Source organism: Dasypus novemcinctus, chromosome 18 (assembly GCF_030445035.2).
Source record: "Dasypus novemcinctus isolate mDasNov1 chromosome 18, mDasNov1.1.hap2, whole genome shotgun sequence".
Classification (NCBI taxonomy): Eukaryota; Metazoa; Chordata; class Mammalia; order Cingulata; family Dasypodidae; genus Dasypus; species Dasypus novemcinctus.
This window is the reverse complement of record NC_080690.1, coordinates 333,166-354,879: the sequence shown is the minus strand read 5'-3', so window position 1 is coordinate 354,879 and position 21,714 is coordinate 333,166. Positions and strand designations below refer to the sequence as shown.

The 21,714-nt window shown below is 58.6% G+C and overlaps 1 protein-coding gene across 1 annotated transcript in view; it reads left to right on the top strand.

Annotated features, from left to right (window-relative positions):
• TCF25 (TCF25 ribosome quality control complex subunit) overlaps window positions 1-18,886 on the top strand; it is a 36,633-nt gene extending 17,747 nt beyond the window's left edge. Inside the window, exons 3-17 of the mRNA XM_004473433.5 lie at window positions 128-202; window positions 1,319-1,437; window positions 1,922-1,987; window positions 6,168-6,250; window positions 6,963-7,093; window positions 7,916-8,015; window positions 8,741-8,834; window positions 9,937-10,135; window positions 11,660-11,819; window positions 13,900-13,987; window positions 14,473-14,631; window positions 15,394-15,484; window positions 16,478-16,557; window positions 18,022-18,094; window positions 18,350-18,886. Of these exons, the coding sequence (XP_004473490.2) occupies window positions 128-202; window positions 1,319-1,437; window positions 1,922-1,987; window positions 6,168-6,250; window positions 6,963-7,093; window positions 7,916-8,015; window positions 8,741-8,834; window positions 9,937-10,135; window positions 11,660-11,819; window positions 13,900-13,987; window positions 14,473-14,631; window positions 15,394-15,484; window positions 16,478-16,557; window positions 18,022-18,094; window positions 18,350-18,514 (1,683 nt within the window). The 3' untranslated portion in view covers window positions 18,515-18,886. The remainder of the gene's footprint in view (window positions 1-127; window positions 203-1,318; window positions 1,438-1,921; window positions 1,988-6,167; window positions 6,251-6,962; window positions 7,094-7,915; window positions 8,016-8,740; window positions 8,835-9,936; window positions 10,136-11,659; window positions 11,820-13,899; window positions 13,988-14,472; window positions 14,632-15,393; window positions 15,485-16,477; window positions 16,558-18,021; window positions 18,095-18,349) is intronic.
• The last annotated feature ends 2,828 nt before the right edge of the window (window positions 18,887-21,714 follow it).

Genomic DNA, 21,714 nt, shown 5'->3' with positions numbered 1-21,714 from the left:
ATTGGTGATGGCAGCGCCGGGCGCCAGGCCTTTCTTCCTGGGTTCCTCTAGAGCTTGCTGTTTTCATTCTTAATTTTTAGGATCTTATTGTCTCTTCCCATTGATTAAAATGTGCTTCTTTTATTAGTCTAATTCCAGTGGCAAACTCCGAAAAAAGAAAAAGAAACAGAAAACTAAGAAAAATGCTACCGGAGAAGCCTCGGTATGTGCGTTCAGCCTGGTGGTTTCTCTCTCTTCTCTTCTAGCTGTGCTTCTTGAGGTGGTGTGGAAATCAGTTCATTTTTATTTGATTTTTTAAGAAAAATTTTAATGAGAACTTGTTTTTCCTCCCACCCTGAGATGGCTCCCTCGTCTTTCTGCTTGTGGTGTGCTCGCTGTGTTTGCTCATTGTCTCTGCTCATCGTGACAGATCTGCTTGTGTCTGCTTGTCTCTGCTCATTGTATTGACTTGTTGTCTGCTTGTCTTTAGGAGACACCAGAACCGAACCTGGGACCTCCCATATGGGAGGTTGGTGCCCAGCTGCTTGAGCCACATCTGCTTCCTGCTCATTGTGTCAGCTCATTGCATTTGCTTGTTGTCTTTAGGAGGCAGCAGAAAGCAAACCTAGGGACCTCCTTTCTGGGAGGCAGACACCCAACTGCTTAAGCCACATCCACTCCCATTTATTTGATAATTTTGATTCTTTCCATTTAAGAAGCCAGGGAAAAAGAAAAGGAATTACTTAATCAGATTTGTGACTGGTTGTTGTTCACCTAGTTCCTTGAGAGATTAGAGCCCATTCTGTTGCTTTCCATTTTCCAGTACCACCAGAAGTCATGCCCTGAGGGGAGCAGCTACCTGTGGCTCTCCTGCTCCCCAAGTGCTGGTGGCTGTTTCCTTGGACCTTTTTCTAGCACTGATGTACCGACCTGACAGTGAGGCATCAAAGTCATCCTGAGGAGCCAGTCCACTCTCCAGAAGAATATTTCTGTTATTGCCCTGGAGGCTTGTCTAATTCTGTGCCCTGTAAGGAGGTTGCAGTTTCATTGCTCTTTAGTCTGAGTCTGAGGATGGGAAGTGCACCTGTAAAATGTGCAGTGTGCGCTGTGACACTTATTTCTCAAGTCCTTGGATTCTGTGAGTTTATCCTGAGCTTCCATCCCTGAGAACTTAATTTTTCTAAATGCACATGTGGTGCACAGTTGTCGAGTGACACTTTGTATTAGGAAGTAAGTGATAAGATAATCCTTGTTCTTTTTTCTGAACAAATCACTTTGTTACTGGTTTTTAGGACCTTTAAATCAGTGTGGTGACTGCTTGGTTGTTTCGGGCTTTTAGGACAATGGGCTGGAGGATATCGACCGCATCTTGGAGAGGATCGAGGACAGCAGCGGGCTGCACCCCCCGGGCCCACCCCCGCTGAGCGCCAGGAGGCACGTCCTGCATGTGGAGCACAGGTGCGCCCCACGGACGCCACCCAGGGCTGGCGTGTGGACAGGGAGCCAGCAGCGTTACCTTGGGAAGGGAAGACCGTACCCTCGTTATGTGAAAGTAATGACTTTATTATTAAATGGTTAGGAAGTGGGAATAGGGGAAAGAAGAGGAAATTCACCCACACTTTAGACATCTTGAAAAGTGCTTTGTTGAACATGCTAAAGTATGGTGTGACCTCGGGTGAGTTGTCCAGCTCGTGGCCTCATAGACGCATCACAGGTAGAGGCAATGCTGGCCACGCTCTGAAGCAGAAGCTCTCTGGACTGAGTACGGCTCGCGGGCGGCCAGCCTCGGACACGGCCTTTGGGCCTGGCCCAGACTCCGTCCGTGTGGGTAGTTTGAAGAAAGGAGGCCAAAATAGCTGTTCTCCAGTCTGATTTTTATGAGACTTTGTAAAACTCCCACATCTTAATCTCATTTTTTATTCCCAAATTTTCACTTCTCTAGACACTTGAATCCAGACACAGAACTGAAAAGGTATTTTGGTGCTCGAGCAGTGCTGGGCGAGCAGAGGTAAGGCCTGCCCCGAGCCGCGCGTTCTGGAGCCGAGGCTCAACCTGCTCGTGGCCGAGGGCGGGGTGGGTATCCGTGGACAGTTACTTGTAGAGACCAAAGACCAAAACTTGGAGGAAAACATTTAAAGCCATAGCGAAAAAAATAGAATCTTAGAGTTAGGGTATGAAAGGCAGCCCAGGGAAACGGACTTTGGCCCAGTGGTTAGGGCGTCCGTCTACCATATGGGAGGTCCGCGGTTCAAACCCCGGGCCTCCTTGACCCGTGTGGAGCTGGCCATGCGCAGCGCTGATGCGCGCAAGGAGTGCCCTGCCACGCAGGAGTGTCCCCCGCGTGGGGGAGCCCCACGCGCAAGGAGTGCGCCCGTGAGGAAAGCCGCTCAGCGTGAAAAGAAAGTGCAGCCTGCCCAGGAATAGCGCCGCCCACGCTTCCCGTGCCGCTGACAACAACGGAAGCGGACAAAGAAACAAGATGCAGCAAATAGACACCAAGAAGAGACAACCAGGGGAGGGGGGGAAATTAAATAAATAAATAAATCTTTTAAAAAAAAAAAAAAAAAAAAGAAAGGCAGCCCATAGGGCCGGCCTTGGCTCTGGCGGGCAGTGTACCGCTGTCGCTCCACAGCAGCATGCTTTTAGAACTTTCATTTTTTTTAGGAGGTACCAGGGATTGAACCCAGGACCTCGTTCGTGGGGTGCAGGTGCTCAGCCACTGAGCTGCATCCGCTCCCCCAGAAAGAGTCTTAAAATCCTTAAACTTTGAGTTTCTGGTCCTGAAATCCTAGCAAGGTTCGTTTTTGTTTTTTAGTCAGCAGCCAGGTGTCATGAAGTTTGGGTTCTGGGAAAGTTTTCTCTTTTGTCGAAGGTGCTCAGCAGCCAGGCAGTGTGCGGTGGATGCGGCTGGCTGTGGGAAGTGCATGGCATCCCTCAGGCTCCTGGATGGTGCTGCATTGCGCTGCTGCTGCGTGCCGGGGGCCGGGGTGGGGCCAGGCGGGGGCTTGCTGCAGGGTCAGGGTGCAGCTCACCCTGTGGGAGCGCTTACATGCAAGCTCGGTCTTCTAGAAGTGCATGTCTCTTCTGACAGTAGAACTACATTGCTCTTTATAAAAACCTTCAAGCATTTCAGAAGTGTCTCCTTTGGTTTTCTGCCCTACACCCCCAAAGTTAGAAACAGTTTTCTGCATGCGGCCGTGCAGCCGTGCATGCAGCCGTGCAGTGGAGGGTTCTTGTGGCTGTCACATGCCCTGGTTTTGCAAGTCTGAGTTTCAGGCAACGTTTTCTGCCTTGCTGCCACCCCTGGTGGGGTGACACTCAGTTGTTTCCAGGTTTTTCCTGTTACAAACACTGCTATGGAGCCCCCATGTCTGGGCAGGCACGTCCAAGGAGCTCACGAGGAACAGGCCTCCCTGCTTACCCTGCTTAGACTTCACCTCTATGTTGCTAAATCATCTCTCAAAGGTGTGCCTGTTCACACCACTCACAGGGTGAAAGGTGTTTCTTAATCCTGTCATCTATAGAACATATAATCATTTTTAAAAAAAGATTTATTTTTTCATCCCGACCCCCATGCCCGCATCTGCTCTCTGTCTATTTGCTGTGTGTTCTTCTTTGTCTGCTTTTATTCTCATTAGGTGGCTCCAGGAACTGATCCTGGGATCTTCTGGAGTGGGAGAGAGGTGATCATTCTCTTGCACCACCTCAGGTCCCTGGTCTGCTACATCTCTTACTGTCTCTCCTCTGTGTCTCTTGTTGTGTCATCTTGCTGCGCCAGCTCGCCATGTCAGCCGGCACTCTTGTGCCGGGGGACACTCCGCGTGGGGCAGCCTGCCTTTACCAGGAGGCCCTGGGCATTGAACCCTGGACCTCTGATACAGCAGATGGGAGCCCAACTGAGCCACATCCATTTTTTGTTTAAAAGAAACACAACTTAATCACCTCTCAGTTCTCTCTATGGTTCTCCTCTGTATATAGCTATGATTAGGGTTTTTTGTTTTTTGTTTTTTTTTAGGATTTATTTATTTAGTGTCCCCCCCACCGCTGTTTGTGCTCATTGTCCGCTCTCTGTCCATTTGCCATCTGCTCTCTTTGTCTGCTCATCTTCTCTTTAGGAGTCACCGGGAACCGAACCTGGGACCTCTCGTGTGGGAGAGAGGCACTCAATTGTTTGAGCCACCTCCATTGCCTGCTTTGTCCCTCTCATTGTTTCCTCTTTGTGTCTCCTTGTTACATCTTGTTACATCAACTCGCCATGCCAGTCCATTGCACTAGCTCGCTGTGGCTTGCTTGTCTCTTCCAGGAGGCACTGGGAACCGAACCTGGGACCTCCCATTTGGTAGGTGGGAGCTCAGTTGGTTGACCACATCACTTCCCTATAACTAGGTTTTGAAATCTGTTGTAATTTATTTTATTTTATTTTTATTTTTTTAAAGATTTATTTTTATTTAATTCCCCTCCCCTCCCCCGGTTGTCTGTTTTCTGTGTCTTTTGCTGCGTCTTGTTTCTTTGTCCGCTTCTGTTGTCGTCAGCGGCACGGGAAGTGTGGGCGGCACCATTCCTCGGCAGGCTGCTCCCTCCTTCGCGCTGGGCGGCTCTCCTTATGGGTGCACTCCTTGCGCGTGGGGCTCCCCTACGCGGGGGACACCCCTGTGTAGCACGGCACTCCTTGCGCGCATCAGCACTGCGCTTGGGCCAGCTCCACACGGGTCAAGGAGGCCCGGGGCTTGAACCGCGGACCTCCCATGTGTTAGACGGACGCCCTAACCACTGGGCCAAAGTCCGTTTCCCCTGTTGTAATTTATAAACAAAAAGTAGTTTTGCATGTCTTTCATTTCTTACATTATTTGTATCCTTGAATGCTTTGCATGTTATTTGCTCACTTTCCTTATGTTTCTAACAGATTTGCTTTATATTTTTGGTATTAAGTTATTCAGTACACAAGGATTTCTGACTTTTAGGGCTTATTTTTAGAATATTGATGGGAAATGTTTTCCCTTTAAGGTCCTGCTCCCTGCCCCTCTGCTGCTGTGCCCTGGGCAGCTTTCCTGGAACAACCTTACTTTTTTACAGCTTGATCTGTCTTGGCTCATCTCTCTGTTTTTCTGCCTGGTTTTGTTTGTGTGCGAATTAGTTGTCAATTAGTCAAGTTCATTGTTTTATATCTTATTAGGTTTCTTATTATATTTCTTTAAAATTGTAAGTCTTTTCAAAGGGCTTGCATTGAAAAGCTATGGTTCTCTGCTTTACCTGTCATTCCTCATTCTACTCCTCAAAAGTCAACAATTTGTGTTTCTGGTTTTGTCTTCTGAATCTCCAGATAATGTGTCCACTGTCTGTCACTGGGTTCTCAGCTTGAGGCTGGGTTAGCCCCCTCCCCACGCGCTCCCACCCCGCCCACCGCGGGAGCCTGGCGGCTGCCCTGGCTGCTCAGGTGTGTTCACGACTTCAGACTCTTCCTCAGTACTCCTCGTGATGAGAGCAGCTCCCCCTTTCCTCCCTTCCTCTCTCCGAGCAGGTCTTGTCTCCCCCGTGTTCCAGGTTTCCGCTAGAGAGCCCGTCCGGGCTGCGCTGACGTGATGAGCTGCACGTCCGCTCACTGCAGGGCCAGGCTGGGCCACACGTCCCGCTTGCTCGCTCTCTCCCTTAATGAAACAGCCCCGATTATCAGAAGAGTAAGGACTGTGTGGGTGGGATTCCTGGGCCAGGAGGGAGCTCCCCTTCAGGGGGCCGGAACCTTGGCCTCCAGGCGCCTCCAAGGCCAGGGTGTTGCCTTCAGCCTGAGAGAAGTTGAGGCTTCCTGCAGGGGTTTTACTCAAGCCGACGTGACCAAACTGTTTCTCAAATCAATATGCCTTTTTACATGCTGACTTATATGTCAACTTTTCTGTTTCACTGTTCTCTCTATATTCTATTTATTACTTAAAATGTTTCAGGTCTTCCCTTTCCCCCGTTTTCCCTCCTGCCTGATCACTTGATCTTTTTCCAGCTGCTGGATTATTTAGGCATTCTGCCTCCAGTTTCTTCTAGCAGTGTTTCCTCTCGTAGCCGGCAGACTTGCCCCTGATGACGGTGTTCCCTGCCTGGACCCTTGCGGGCCCCCCTGCCCTGCGGCTCTGCTTCTGCAGGTCCCGCAGAGGTCAGGCACGATGCGCAGGAAGGTGAGCTGCTCTGTCCTGCTCCCCTAGGCCTCGCCAGAGACAGCGTGTGTTCCCCAAGTGTACATGGCTGACGACCCCCAAGAGTGCCTGGCCCCGGTTCACCAAGCCAGGTGAGGGGCTGCTGGGCCGCATGGGGCGCAGGGCGGCTGGCAGGCGCTTCCTTAGGAACGGCCACGTGCCTGGCGCCGGAGCACAAGACCCCACCAGCCCCACCCTGTGATCCTGTCTCCTTTAAAGCATGATACGTTACGTTTCGTAGCAGAGTAGCATGTTTAAAAGCAGGAGTGTCGGTGTCGCAGCCCCCAGCCCGTGCCCGCCCTGCCCCGTATCTGCAGATTCCGCAGCTATTGTGTGCTGTCAGCGTGGACACACCTGGGGCTGGGTGCCTGGGCTCCCGGGCCCACTCTGGTGCTGTGTGGGCTTCTTGTCCCCGCTTTCTTTCATCCCAGGCCCCTGGACTCTGTGTTAGGGTGAGGTTGCAGGTTTCTTAGAAGAAGCCTGGGTCAGGCGTGAGCAGCAGAGAGCAGAGCTGCCTCGTGGCGGTCCCCCTCCTACCCCGGTGTGGCTGGTGCGCTGCTGGATGGCGAGCACGGCCTTCTCCCTCCCAGGGCGGCCAGCGTCCTTCTGGCTTGTCTTGTGCTGCAAGCTGGACCCAAGCCATGGGCTTGTTCAGGAGACACACCCAGCAGCCCTCGGCGGGGAGCTTGCACTCAGGACCCAGAGCAGTTTGAATCCTGTCGGCATCACAAGGTCCTTTGAATAGAGAAGGCTGGGGGTGGCTGCTAGGGCTCCTGCAGTGCTGACCACCGCCCTTGCCTCCAGGCCTCTCGATGCGGCTGCTGGAAACGAGAAAAGGACTTTGCTGCTTTGCCTTTGAGCACAGTGAGGAGTACCAGCAGGTGCAGCACAAGTTCCTGATGGCCGTGGAGTCCATGGAGCCAAACAACATCGTGGTACGTCATCCCCAGCCCCTGGCACATGGAGCACCCTCTGCCACACTGTCACCACAGCCACGGCCCCCAGGCGTGGAGGGCAGCGTGGCTTCGTGTCTCGACAGCTCTTCTGCCTGGACTGAGGGCCTGGCGATGGAGGGAGGCTGCCAGCAAGGGCAGTTGGATGCTGTGACCACTGAGAGATGTTCCCGTGTGCGCACTCGATGAGGACGAGGCGCCTGGGGCGCTGAGCTCACACCGCCTTTGCACGGCGCCATGGGACATGCACCCAAATGCAGCACCTTCTCCGGGGCTGCCTTGACCCTGTGCTGGGCTGTCTCCGGGCTGGGGGGAGCCCCTTCCCAGCTTCCATGGCAGCCTTCCCGCCCGCCGTGCTGCTGGATACGCGTCCGCTTCTTACAGACCTGCAGGATTTGGGGGCCAGGCCGCCTGGGGTGCCCTGACAGAACCCTAATCCCTGTGGGCTTGTCGTCCTGGGCCCCCTGGGCTGCCCAGTCCCGGTGCCTGCAGGGCTTTGTGGGCCAGAGCAGGGCTTACGCCAGCTGGCTGCTGCCTCGGGGGGAAATGGCAGCCTGGGGTCTATGGGATGCACTGAGATGGCACCAGGTGCTTCATAGTTGCCTAGGAATACCAGTTCTAACTTCCTACTTTGCATCAGCTGAAGGGCTCAAGTACGAAGAGTGAGTCGTTTTGAGTTGGGGGTTGAGGTGAATATCAGCCACCAGTGGCTTCCCCAGATCTGGATGCCTGAAGGACCGGAAGCCGAGGGCGCCAGTGTCTGTCCCAGGAGGCAGCTCGGCCAGCTTCCTCCTTTTCTGGTAGGTTCTGCTCCAGACCAGCCCTTACCACGTCGACTCGCTCCTGCAGCTCAGCGACGCCTGCCGGTTCCAGGAGGATCAGGAGATGGCTCGAGACCTCATAGGTACCAGCTCTGTTGAGATCTAACTCACCTGCGTGGAGCCCACCCTTTAACATCTACAATTAGGCCTTTGTGGTGTATTCACAGAGTTATAGTATGAGAACATTTTCATCACCCTGAAAGAAACCTGTACCCTTAGCATCTTCCACCTCCACCCACTGGCACCCACAAATGTGCTTTGTCCCTGTGGACCTGCCTGTCCCAGACATGGCGTGTAGATGGAACCTGCGGCACGCGGGCCCTGGGGCCCGGCTGTCCTCACTCGGCACGGCGCCCTTGAGCTCCTCACGGTGTAGTGCGTGTCCGCACCCAGCGGTTAGGGCTGAGCAGTACCCAGTTGTTTGCAAGACACAACACGGGGTCTGCTCACCTGCTAACGGGCCCCTGGTTGTCTCCCTCCCCTGGCCCTGCGGGAAGCACGTGCTGCATATCCTCACTTCCTCGGGCCATGCCAGGGCTTGGCGCCCACGGCGCCTGCTGCCTTGGAAGGGCTTTCTCGCCTCAGGCTCGGGTCCTTGGTTGAGGTAAGGGCAGAGGGCCGTGATGGCCGAGGGACGCGGTCTGTGCCACGCCTGGATGAGCCTGGCCACCGCCTCCGTCCTTCCAGCCTTGCCTGGCCGTGAGCTGCAGGACCAGGGCTGAGGGTCCTGGAGCCCTTGCTGTTGGTGAGCAGAGGGGCCTCCCTGCCCGTGGTCCCGGGCAGTGACCAGTGCTCCTGTGGTCTGCAGAGCGAGCGCTGTACTGCATGGAGAATGCCTTCCACCCCTTGTTCAGCCTCACCAGCGGAGCCTGCCGCCTGGACTACCGCCGGCCTGAGAACAGGTGAGGGGAGCTCTGCCGGGGCTGCCGCCCTCTGGGGCTCGGTCAGGTCGTCAGTCCCACCATGTGGCGGGAAGGGCAAAGGCCTGTGCTGCCGGACAGAGCAGGTGCAGAGGAGCTGGGCAGTCGGGGTGCCACTGAGTGGCCAGGGCCAGCCCATGTGAGCCCAGCACTGCACGAATGCAGGAGGCTCGGGACAGAGGAACTGAGTTTGTCTGCATTAGAAGAGATGGCTGAGCAAGCCCCAGCACTGCAAGGCCACCTGCAATCTGTGTGTCCTCGTGCACCCACCCGGGGCGACTTGACAGTACTTGGGAATGCTTGGGGTACGCCCACTGGTTCTTAAATCAAGTAGCAGCTGGTGGAGGTCCAAGCCACCCAGACCTGAGCCCAGGTACTTGCCCCGCCTCCCCCTCGGCCCTCAGCTCTGGACGCAGTGCCCCTGCCCACCCGCTGCCCTCAGCCTGCCTTTGGGGCCTGAGCTCTTGGTCACAGCCCTTGTCTTCCTTGCTCCAGGGCAGGGCCTGTCCTCAGCACCCCTGCCCTTGCTCACGGCCCCCGCAGTTGTCCTGGGCTGGCCAAGGCAGCAGCCCTGCTCCCACAGGGCAAGGGAGCAACTGTGTTTGACTTAAATTTTCTATACTGGTTTATATGGTTTAGTTTTATCCCTCCAGTTAAATTCTTAGTTCTTTGAGTCAGGTTATAAAGTATTAATATTAGTCTTTCCAAGGTTAAAGAGACCATGGGCTGTTGGTAACAATCACCCACTTGCTGTATCCAGCCATGGTGCTACTAACAACTATTAAAATGTGAGGACTAATTTAAATTGTGTTAGAGTGGGAGGTTTTAATCCTTTCTTTAAATGGTAAATATCAATCAAAAACCAGAAGACATTAAAAAAGAAAACCTCAGAAGACAGAGGTTTCAAATGACAAGCAGCAGACTTGGTTTTCCACACAGAGAGGTAACACTGTAAGCAACAAGGAGAACACACCTCTCCGGACACAGGCGGGACGGTGGCAGACACGTGCCATTGGCCCCCCCAGCAGTGCCAGCAGCCCCCGGCGGGCTGAGCTGCTTGCTCACACGGGTTCTCTTGGGTTAGGAGTTTCTACCTGGCCCTCTACAAGCAGATGAGCTTCCTAGAGAAGAGGGGTTGCCCGCGCACCGCCCTGGAGTACTGCAAGCTCATCCTGAGCCTGGAGCCCGAGGAGGACCCCCTGGGCATGCTGCTCCTGGTCGACCACCTGGCCTTGCGGGCCCGCAGCTACGAGTACCTGGTCCACCTCTTCGAGGAGTGGGAGGTAGGCATGAGTGTCGGCCTGCTCCCTCCCTTGCCCCTGCGTGCAGAGCCCGGTCTTTGTGGAGGGTTCCAGCAACTTGGTGCCAGAACCGTGAAGAGGCGTGGTGTGTGCGGACGCAAATGCAGAGACAACGGAAGAATGGAGGAGGCCTGAGAGCTGGTCATGGCAGCCACTGGGGGGTCCCCAGATGCCAGCGCCCACCCTCAGTGGGAAGAGTGGGCCTGAGCCCTGCGCGTAGACTACCAGCTCGGTGCACACGTCTGCTCGCATTGAGCGCAGGGACAGCTTCACGCGTGGTCATGCGTGCCCCAGGCCCTGCGTGGGGCCAGCCCGCTGTGCCGTGCCCGCGGTGCAGAGGCCACATGGGGTGTGAAGCTGGGCACAGCTAGAAGAGCAGAAGCAACTCGTTGGCAGTTTTCTAGATGGGTTACCTGTTAGAATCTCAGGAATTCAGATGTGTAGATGTGCTGGGTCACAAGCTGTTCTAAAATGACTTTCACTTTTTCTCTGTGTGGCTGCTAGAAGAGCACAGCGAGTGCTTCACGCTGTGTTTCCGCTCACCTGGCTGCTCTAGGAGAGCCTCTAATGATCAAGCCAAGCGGGGAGAGAGTTGGGGGATAGGATGGAGTGACAGCTTTTTTCTTTCTTCGCTTGAAAATTTTCATAGCTGCTGTATGATTTAAAAATGTATCAAACCTCTTGGGTTACATAACGTTTAGTGGAGTTGGCTGAGTTGTCTCACCTCTGGTCATGTAGTTTACAAAAATTCATGGTGATCATGAAATCATAGCTGCAGGGAGTCCCCCATGTAGCGCTTGATGGAAGACATCAGAGTTCCTGGGTGGGACTGCAGGGGGCACTCGTCATGCCTTGTGAGGCTGCAGTGCTCAGCAGAGAGCACGAGGCCGTCTCAGTAGGAAAAACGTACTGGGTCGTTACATACGTTGTAGGAGTTGTGGAAAATGGCAAGAAAAAATCGCCAACCATCATGGACCTCTTAGTGGTGAAGACAAAGGTGCCTTTCAGGTTAGATGATTAGTAATGGCTAAATTTTCCAAATGGAGTGAGTGTTGCCAGCCCCACCTCTGAAGCTGAGCTTGTGAGAAGGATGGGCCACACTTTACTGCATGTTTGAGGCCTCACGCCTCCCCATGGTCCCTTTACTGGTTTCCTCCTCCCCGTGTCCCCTTCACTGGTTTCCTCATGCCCCTCGGGCTGCTCTCGCCCCTCCCAGGACCTCTCGCTCGCCCTGCTCTAGCTTCATTCGTCCAGCTCGGGCCCACAGTCTCAGCTGCTCCCCACACCCTCCTCGTCCTCTTAGCTTTCTTTTCCAGACACAGAAATTTCCTCCTGGGAGACGCAGACTGTGGGAGGGCAGTTTACGTCACCTTTATGCTAAGAGAAGTCACTTTTCCTCACGGAACAAACCCCCCACATACTTCTTCCGTGGGGGCTCGTCCAGCTGCATGCAGCTGGGAAGTTCTCACCTCGAGTTCCCCAACTTTGTGTCTCTGTCCCATGTAGGCTCCTCGGAACCTATCCCAGCTCCCAAATTTTGCCTTCTCTGTCCCGTTGGCGTACTTCCTGCTGAGCCAGCAGGCAGACCTCCCCGAGCACGAGCGCCAGTCCATGAGGGAGAAGTCCTCGCTCCTGATCCAGCAGGCGCTCACCATGTTCCCTGGAGGTAGGTGAGCGGCGCCCAGGCGGGGGCAGCCGGGCATCCCGCAGGCCGCGCAGGCCATTGCCATGTGCGTCCTGCCCCGACTCCTCAGACAGGGACGTCGGCGACATTGGTGGCTGAAGATGGGCTAGAGCTGACTTTTTTCCTTTAAAGATGTATTTATTTCTACCCATCCCCCCGCCCCTGTTCGCACTCGCTGTCTGCTCTCTGTGTCCATTCGCTGTGTGTGCTTCTGTGTCTGCTTGTCTTCTCTTTAGGCGGCTCTGGGAACCAAGCCTGGAACCTTCCAGAGTGGGAGAGAGGTGCTCAGTCTCTTGCACCACCTCAGACGTCTGCTGTGTCTCTTACCGTCTTTCCTCTGTCTCTGTTGTGTTATCTCATTGCGTCAGCTCTCCGCGTGGGCCAGCTCACTGCACGGGCCGGCTCACTGCGTGGGCCAGCTCACTGCACGGGCCAGCTCACTGCACGGGCCGGCTCACCCTCACCAGGAGGCCCGGGAATTGAACCCTGGACCTCCCATAGGGTAGACGGGGCCCAACTGCTTGAGTCACATCCGCTTCCCTGGAGTTGACTTTGGTATCAAAGTAGCACTGGGTTTAGGATAAGTCTTTCAATATTGACAGTTTGCTTGACAAAGTTAACCATCTAAGGGGCAGGTGCGGCTTTTTCCAGGAGAGAGAAGTGAACTTAGCAGTGCACAGGAAGAGAGGAAGAGTGCAGGGCCGCAGGGGCGGGGCCTGGTCAGGGCATAGGAGCATCCTGCGGTCAGCAGAGGCCCTCCGCACAGGGCAGGGCTGGATGTGGGGCCTCACCGTGGGCCTTGCAGCAGCCCTCCATCCCCTCGAGTTGTTGGCAAGTGTGGGTGGCAGGTGAGTGCCTACTTGCTGCCTGAGGTCGGCAGAACCGTGGAATTGGAGGGGCTACACTGGCATCAGGGCAGTAGCCTCCTGCCCTCTGCCGAGCCTCTGTTGGAGGAGCAGACAGGCTTGTCCTGCCACACGCTGGGCAACGCCATGGAGGCCGCGAGCCGGATAGACAAGCCCTGTCTGTGAGCCGAGTCTGGGGGACAGGACCTGCAGGAGGAGGGTCTGCCCCGGTGCGGCCAGCGGGGAGAGGTGGCCTTGAACCTTGCAGAGACCTGGGGCCAGGCTCAGGGGGCACCACGGGGGTATGCAGGTGCCAGGGGGAGCTGCAGCACTGAGGGTGGTGTTCAGAGTTGGGTGGCCAAGGGCTTCTGGGAGGAGGGTGGGGGCAGAGGCCCCAGGCCCTGCCCTGGTGAGGCGTGGCACGGCCTGGCCCAGCCTTCGGGGAATCAACGTGTCCCTGGAGCGTGAAGTCACCTTTGGGCTGAGATGCCAGCTTGTGCGCGAGCACGAGGCCCGCTGTGTGTGGCTTGTCGTCTTGGGAACACATGGACAGCGGTCTGTCTCCTGGTCGCACATCTTGGAATTGGCATCACCTCTCTGGTGCTGGGGTGCTTGGTGTCCTGTTGAAGCACAGAGGGGCGCCGGGTGGGGCCAGGCCTGTCCTACCTCGGGCGGGGATGTGCTCGCCAGCTCCTGTCCCGAGAAGACGCGTCGCCTTTGTCCCATCAGCCTCTTGATCCCCTGAGGCCCGTGCACACACCCCGGGCCACGCAGAGGCTGCAGGCGGCTCGTAGCAGTTCTGGGTAGGAGTTTCCTTCCGTTTGCCTTCTTGATTTTACAAATAAAGTCACACCTGAATGACTGGAAAAGCTTCATCATGTTTCTAGGCAGTAACTCTCAGCTGCCATTGGCAGATTCCAGCGCAGCGTGCTGCCCGGAGGGGAGGGGCCCTGGAGCCCACACCCCACCCAGCCACAGCGTGGACGTGGCCTCCTGGCGCAGGGTGTCTGCTCTGGCCTCTTGGCACCAGCTCCAGCCTTCTGAATGGGGCCTTGGTCGTGATGAGTTGGGGCAGGGAGACGTCCTGGCTTGCAGAGACCTGGCCCCCCGGGAGCAGGAGCTTGGGGTGTAGGTCAGAAGGAAGCCCGCCCCGTCGGGGGGTCAGCTGCCGCTGCCCCAGGGCAGGTGGCGTCATACTCGGCCTCTATACCTTGCAGTCCTCATGCCCTTGCTGGAATACTGCAGCGTGCGGCCCGACGCCACTGTCTCCAGCCATCACTTCTTTGGACCTGACGCTGAAATAAGGTAAAGACAGAAGGTGGGGAGGGGGTCCAGGGCCCTAAGAGCACATCGTGGGGCGGGGATCCACGCCCCCCTCTGGCCTGACGGGGACGGAATGTGTTGGCGCCACCCCTCCACCTGCCCCTGCGGGCTGCATCGGGGCCGGAAGTGTGGCCGGCCCAGCAGAGGCCCTCAGTGTCCACCTAAACGCTCACGCTTGGTGAGGACGCGGGGGCTGGCCACCCCGAGAGCCCTCTCCTGGGGGACGGGTCCTCAGCTGCTGTGCACACAGGTGCTCGCTCCTTAGGTCTCCGGAGGCCACGCTACGTGATTCATTTTCGTAGGGAACATACACAACCCACAGAGCACACACCTGTGCACCCACCACCCACCTGGGAGTTTGAGGGTCTGCAGGGCCAGGCAGCCCCGCTGGGCCACGGTCCTGCCCACTGGCCTCGAGGGGGTTCCCTGGCCGGCTAGGGGGTTGCTCACAGGCTGCTCTCCCACAGCCAGTCCCCCGCCCTGAGCCAGCTGGTGAGCCTGTACCTGGGCAGGTCACACTTCCTCTGGAAAGAGCCTGCCACCATGAGCTGGCTGGAGGAGAACGTGCGCGCGGTGCTGCGGGCCGTGGATGCCGGGGACCCTGCGGTGGAGGCCTGTGAGGGCAGGTGAGTGTCGGTGCTCGTGGGGCAGGCTTGCTGGGGCGAGCGCGGGGGCCTCCATCGCAGGGGAGCTGCCCCAGCAGGTGGCCAGTGTGGCTCTAGCTGCCCTCCCCTCTGCCAGTCGGCTGGCCCTGGGGGTCTTTGTAAAGGAGTAGACATGTGGGCACGTTACTCCATCATCCATTGTGCGCACCGGCTTCCAGAGACACGACTGAGCCGTTTCCTTCTGGCCGTGTGTCTTGTGTCATCTTGCCTGGTGGTGGTAAAGGCCGCCCCCCGGCAGAGGTGCACAGGCCCAGCCTGTCCCAGGATGCACGTTGTAAGCAGTAGCCTGGGAGTTGGCACCGTGACGCTAGCCTGGCCCGGGACGGCTTGGTGACAGCCCTGCCTCTTCCCGGGGTGCTGGCTGTGCCTGGGCCACGACTCTGCAGCCAGACTTGTTGGCGTGGTGTGGTGTGATCCAGCCAGGGAGGGGGAGCCTTGCCCACCCCGAGCCCCCCAAGTGTGCCAGCCTGTCACGACACCACACGGCTTGGCGCGTAGACGAGTGCATGAAGTCCTCATGATGGCCGTTGGGCCATGGCCGCCACTGTCCTGTCCACGTGAGGAAACCTGGGCCAGGTCACAAGTCTGGGACAGCGTCTCCACACTGCCCCCAGAGCTGGGCGCAGGCTCTGCGGCCCCCCTCGTGCCACAGTGCAGAGGGGCCTTTTCGGGGCCGGCAGGTACGAGGCGCCACAGCTGCTCTCATGTGTTCCCCTGCTTTAGGCGGAAGACGCTCTACCAGCGCGCACCCAGGAACGTCCACCGCCACGTGATCCTCTCGGAGGTCAAGGAGGCTGTTGCTGCCCTGCCCCCGGTAAGGGAGGGCCGGCGGGCTTGCGCGGTGGCCACACGCATCCACAGCCCTGCTGCCCGAGCAGGCCGAGGCAGGTGTGCGGGTGGGCCTGAGGCTGTCCTGCTGGGTGCTGGGGGGGGGTGGCCCTTCCCACAGCAGTCAGGGTACACGGGGCTTGGAGCGCAAGCCCAGGCTCCTGGACCTGCTTTGAGGCAGGGTCACCACGGCAAGTGGCCCCATCAGGTTGCATGAGGAAGCATGTGTGACACCTCCAGCCATGGCCTGCTGTCGTGCCGTGCTGTCTGGTGTGTGTCGCGCACTCGATGTGTTAGGGTAACACAAGAGGAGGCTTTGCACCATCACAAAGGAGCAGGAGAGATGGCGCGGGGGGTGGCGAAGTCAGAGGTGGGACCCCGTGGACCCTTCACTGAGGAGCTGCAGGGTCTCGGGTATGACTTCTGGTGTGGTCTCGACTGCACTGAGCACAGCTGGCCTCTGGCCCCCAGCGACTGGCCGAGACCTGCCAGGGCTCCGCCAGGCCAGGGCCCAGGAGCGGCTCTGGCTGTGGGGAGGAGGAGTGCTGCAGCGGGTGCGTGCATCTCCCTGAGGGGCGGGGCGGGATGGCGCAGGCCGCGGGAGCAGCTCCTGTGCGGGGCGAGCGGAGGGTGGGCAGCCAAGGCTCCGGGAGCTGCGTGCGTGGAGCCTCCCTGGGGCCCATGTCATCAACGTGGACATTCCCGACACGACGTGCAGAGGTCACCGCGGTGTGAGCAGTGGTGTCCGAGCCCCGACGCTTGCCCACCCACCGTGGGCGTCAGCAGCCTCTCAGCAGGGCAGAACAGGACGTCACTTAACGCACCTGTCACAGGTGTTCTGGGGAAGAAAGCCTGCCCCCCACTCAGCCCAAGTTCTTTAAGACAGTTATTCGGGATCCCGTCGAAAGACTGCTGCAGGGGATCAGGGACAGCCCCAGCAGCACCCTGCAGCCTCTCCGTTTTGTGTCCCTTTCTGAAGGACGTGACCACGCAATCTGTGATGGGCTTTGACCCTCTCCCTCCTGTGGACACCATCTATTCCTACGTCAGACCAGAGAGGTACCTGTCTCCACCTCCCACTTTGCTCTCCTGCAGCTCTGAGGTCAGTGCTTCAGAATGCACAAGCTGGAAGTCAGACACGGGTGTTGAGGGTCTTCGCAGATCACAGAGGAGGAGAAAGAGTGTAATTGAAGGACATGGATTAGCTGTGGAGGCTGTCCGTGTTCTTTCACTTACTCGTCTGACGTTTAAGGATTTCTCTGTGTTGGGTTCTGCAACAGATGCTGGAAATATATTGGGAGGCAAAAGTAAGACACCACTTGTGCCTTCCTACAGTGTATAGTGCAGTAGGGCAAACAGACTTTAATTACAGAATGTAGAAGTAAATATAAAAGCAAAACTTAATTATAGGAAGCTGTGCTAGGAAAAAGTGGTGGGTATGATTCTGTGAGAGGAAGTGACAGTAACACTTGAGGCATAAAGGACAAATAAATCTTACCCAAGTACAGAGAGGGGAAGGGTTAGCAGTATTCAAGCAGACGAGCCAGTACGTGCAAAGGCCCTGTGCAAGGAATGGGTATGACATGTATTAGGAGGACTGAGAGGCCAGGGGAAGGGCCACACAAGCACACAACAAGGTGGAGGCGTGGCAGCCTGACCCTGTAGGCCCCAGCAGTGGACGAGGGCCCTCCAGAGTCAGCGCCACTGCAAGGCCTCGGCTTTCCTTCAGGCCCTTAGAGCCAAGTCATTGCCGTCACTAGGGCTGTCGCCCAGAAGGAGGAAGGTCTCACAGCCACAGACATTTCCATTTGATGGAACATTTGCCTTCCAGACTCGGTAGAGTAAATCTTGTAGCGTGAAGTCCATTTTCTTCCATTGAATTCTGTTATAAAACTTGGACTACGTGTTCATGGGAACTAGTCCCCAGTTAAACTCTCCAGTATGTTAAGATAAAACTACTAATTATGAATGGCAGTGAATTCAGAAAAAGATGACCCAATGCCAGACACTGCAGCATCAAGAAATGGGGGTCCTTTTCTGGCTGGGAGCTTTGTCCTGTCCTCGCCCTTTGTCAGGCCTCCGAGAGCTGCGTGGACGGGGTTTGGCCAGTGTCTCCTGGAGCTGGGCTGCAGCGCCACACGTTACCTGTAGGGGCCGCCACTTAGCACATGCCCCAGAATCTTCTCTCCATGTGGCTAGTTTATATTCTCTCAAGTATTAGAGCTGAAGGAAGCGTGGGAAAGAAATGTTTCCCTTAAGCCCCGGCCATGGGGCTCTGCCCTCCTGCTCGGGGGTTTCTGGAGTGGTGGGTTGCTCAGCAGGATCAGTCCCCGCTTCAGACCCCACCTCACGTAATGTCACAGCCAGTCTTTCCCTCGTTTCGCTCTGGTGTCCACGGCCTACCCTCGGCTGAGTGGGGTCTTCCCTCCAGGGGGAGGGGGAGGAAGGGGCAAGGAGGCGGCTGGGCCGGTTCCCGAGGGTCGGCTTGGTTTCGCCCTCTGACCTCTCGGCCTTCTGTTCCAGGCTAAGTCCCATCAGCCACGGAAACACGATTGCCCTCTTCTTCCGGTCGCTTCTGCCAAATTACTCCACGGAGGTAGGTTGTCACCGCTGGCCTCTCCCTGCAGAGGTGCACAGGCGCGCCCCTCCGGGGGTGGTCGTGGCAGCGGTGAAGTGTCCCCACGGCTGCCCGCTGGACCTCGCAGCCAGGTGCGGGTCAGCCCCTCCTGCAGGTCCAGAGGGCCCGCACCGGCTTGGTTGCCGCCGCCCCTGGCTGGGCCCCCGCGAGGCTTTTGTGCTTTGTCTGGGCTTGCCCCCGGCCCCCTGCCCAGACTGTGTCTTGCTGCCGCAGGGGGAGCGGCCGGATGACGGCGTGGCGGGGGCTCTGAACCGCAACCAGGGCCTGAACAGGCTGATGCTGGCCGTGCGCGACATGATGGCCAACTTCCATTTCAACGACCTGGAGGCCCCGCGCGACGAGGACGCCGACGCCGACGGCGAGGGCGGGTGGGACTGAGCGGCCTGGAGCCGGTCTGCAGACGCTGTAGTTAGGTCTTGATTCTTGTTCTGGTTGACCGATGAGTTCCCTGAAGTGGAGACGCCGCCTGTGTCCCTGGCCTGCCTGTTGTATAAACTAACCGACGCGCCCGCTGTGGAGTGAGCCTTCTTTCCCAGTGCTGGGGTTGTAGAGAAGGTCTCCATGGGGCTTCCGGGGGTGTCTTCGCAGTGTCGGGGCCTCACGGCGCATCTGGGGTGTCAGAGGCATCACCCCGGGGTCCCAGGACCTTGCCTGCGGGAAGACACAGCCGGTGCCCCGAGCAGCGGACTCGGGCATGAGGGGCTGGCGCATCGGGGCCACTCTAATAAAGTAATTTTATTGGAAAACTTATAGGGTCCTGCCCGGAGCTGAAGGGGCAGCTGGAGCTTTTGGAAGGGACACACCCAGGGCGGCTGTGGGGCCTGTCTCGTCCGTGCCCCCGCCCCCGCTTGGCTGCCAGAGCCAGGCCTGCACCCCCTGCTCAGAGCAGACCCCCGCTTGGCTGCCAGAGCCAGGCCTGCACCCCCTGCTCAGAGCAGACCGGGGTGCGTGACCAAGAGGAGGAGCAGAGGCCACGGCTCGGGCTCCGGGACAGTGAGCATCACAGGCCCCATGCCAGGCTGCCGGGCCTGGACCTCCGACCCCAGAGCACCAGCGGGGAGGAGGGGCGGGTGGTGCAGCTCGGGCCCAGGGTCTTTGCCCCTGGCCCAGAGAGGCCCGAAGTCTCCCGCCCAGACCCCAGCGCTGCAGAGCCCCTGCCCAGCCCTGGCGTGGAGCCTTGAGGGCGGGCGACCTACGGGCTGCGTCCTGCCGCCTGCCGAGCTGCCCCTCGGGGCGGGGAGGGCAGAGCCAGCTGTGCGTGGGGCGTCCTCAGGAGACCAGGCTCTGCGATGGGGCGTCTGTCGAGAGGCCGTCCTGCCCTGCCCCCTCCTCGCCAGCTCGGCTGGATTTGTTGGGGAGGGCGGTTTGCCCTGCTCCAAGGAGCTAGTGTGATGAGGTGGACCCCCTCTGCTGGGCCCTGCCTTTGCACACAGCGGGATGGCTGTGGGGTGAGCTTGGCAGGGGAGGCGACGGTGTGCACTGGTGTCCTCTGAGAAAGGCTTTGGTTTCTGGAAACGACAGGCAAGTGAGGGGGCTTGTCTGACCTGCCTCTTCCTTTCAGTTTTAAATCCAATCACGTGCTGGTGTGATGTCTGGAGCTGTAGCAGCCACCCTGCGGCAGGAGTTGATGAACTTTAAAATGAAGAGCTAGTGTTCTAGGGATATTAGAACAGGAGGAGGAGGAGGCCAGGCCTGTGACGAAACACTGCCAGCCTTGCTGTCCTGCGAGATGATAATTAACAATGCTTAAAGCCACTGCTCGGGGCCGGGGGATCCTGCAGTGTTTGTTTCTGAGGATAAGGGACACTTGGGCTCCTTCTGAGTGAGCTCGTGCTTCGCAGGCTGCTGCCCGTCACTGCAGGCGGTTATGGGCCCCGTGCTCCTGAGCCACCCAGCCTCCGCGACGAGCCCGTGGGTGCCCACGGTGGGCTCCAGGCAGTTAAACCTGCCCCAGCCAGGCCACCCACCTGCCCCAGGCTCCAGGGAGATGCCCTGAACCCCGACATGGCAGAGGGTAGGATGAGGGGGTTGCTCAAGCGGGGTGAGATGGGCAACCCCACCTCCCTGGCTGTGTGGGCTGAAAGCAGCCCCTTTCCACACCCGCCCCTCCCCAGGCAGACCCGACAGCATGTGGCTTGCAGAGCACAGCGTCCCCCTCGGCCGTGGGAACTGGCTGGAGGCAGGTGCCTGGGTGGGCAGCCTCTGGGAGAGCAGCGGGCAGCGAGTGCAGAGGCCTGAGGCAGGGCACGCAAGCCAGCGGCCAGCTGCCCCTCTGGGTCTCGTGGCCGCTGTCTCCCTCCCTGTAGCCTACCCCCTGGGGACCAGGCAGGGCCACCCCCCACGGGCCCACCGCCTGGCTTGCGGTGGTCACTTTGTGCCAAAGGCGGTGCAGCTCTCACGCACTTTGAGGTCTTGGTGTGGGGCCAGCAGCGTCCATCTCACAAGGCCCATTCATGAGCGTGGTGACTGCCCTCCCCAGCTGGACTCTCCGTCCCGAGGAGCCCCGTGGCCAGGGCTGGAGGTGCTGGTCCTGGGGCCCGGGTCCTGTGTGGCTCTGCCGCCACAGCCTCGTCCGAAGGAGGTTCTCAACTCGGGGTGGGGGGTGTGGGGCCGGGCGCGCCGGCGCCACGCCTAGGAGTCGGAGCTGCAGACGCGCCTCTGCACAGCTCCACCCCGCCAGCCGCCAGCCGGATGTGTTAGGTGCTCTAGGGCCGTGGGTGTGGGGTCCACAGCAGCACAACCGCAAAGCGGGGCACCCCGCCCGCTCTGGAGGAGGACCCCGCGTGTGCAGGGGTGACCCACGTGCTGAGCGCTGCCCCCCAAAGCGACCTGTGCGGCTCCCTCTGGGTGGGGCTCGGGAAGCGGCGCAGCTCGCCTGGGGTCAGACGCGGGGTGGTGGCTCGTGGCGTGGCCCGTGCCAGCCTGATCTTGACGATCGGAGCCAAGAGAGGAGCTCGGCCGGGGCTCCCGGGAGCCCAGAGCGGCCCCACCCTGCCTCACTGCACGGAGACGGGGTGGTCGTCCCCCCTGCACCTCCGACTCGGGAGGAGGTCCTGGCCAGCACGGCGGCCTCCGAGCACGGGCCTCCCCACCGCCAGGGTGCTTGGCCTCGGGCGGGGCCTGGCTGTGAGTGCCCGCCGCGCGCATGCGCAGCTGCCGGCCTCGCTGGAGACATCAAGTCTGCCCTCGGAGCGGCTGGTGGCTGCGGCGCCCGGGGCCTCTGCAGCGGAAGTGGGCGCTGCCAGAGAAGGGCTCTCTGTGCTGTGCCCTCCCCTGTGCCCGCGGCCTCCACCCAGCGGATGTCCCAGTTGGCGCCCAGAAGCGGCGCCTGCACGCCACGCAGTGCTGCCGGGGGGCCGTGGCTGCACCTGACTCCAGGGGCTGCCGGGCGCTAGCAGCTCAGAGGCCCCTTTGCTGCGCGGCCCGCTGGAGCTTACAGACCCCTAACGGCTGGAAAGTCCTCTCGGCCCAGCCCCAGGTCCACCCATGCTGCCCTCACCCCTCAGGTGGTCAGTAGCGGTCGACCCTATGGCCGGCCGAGTGGCACTGAGGGACAAGAGCGGCCTCAGGCGCAGCTG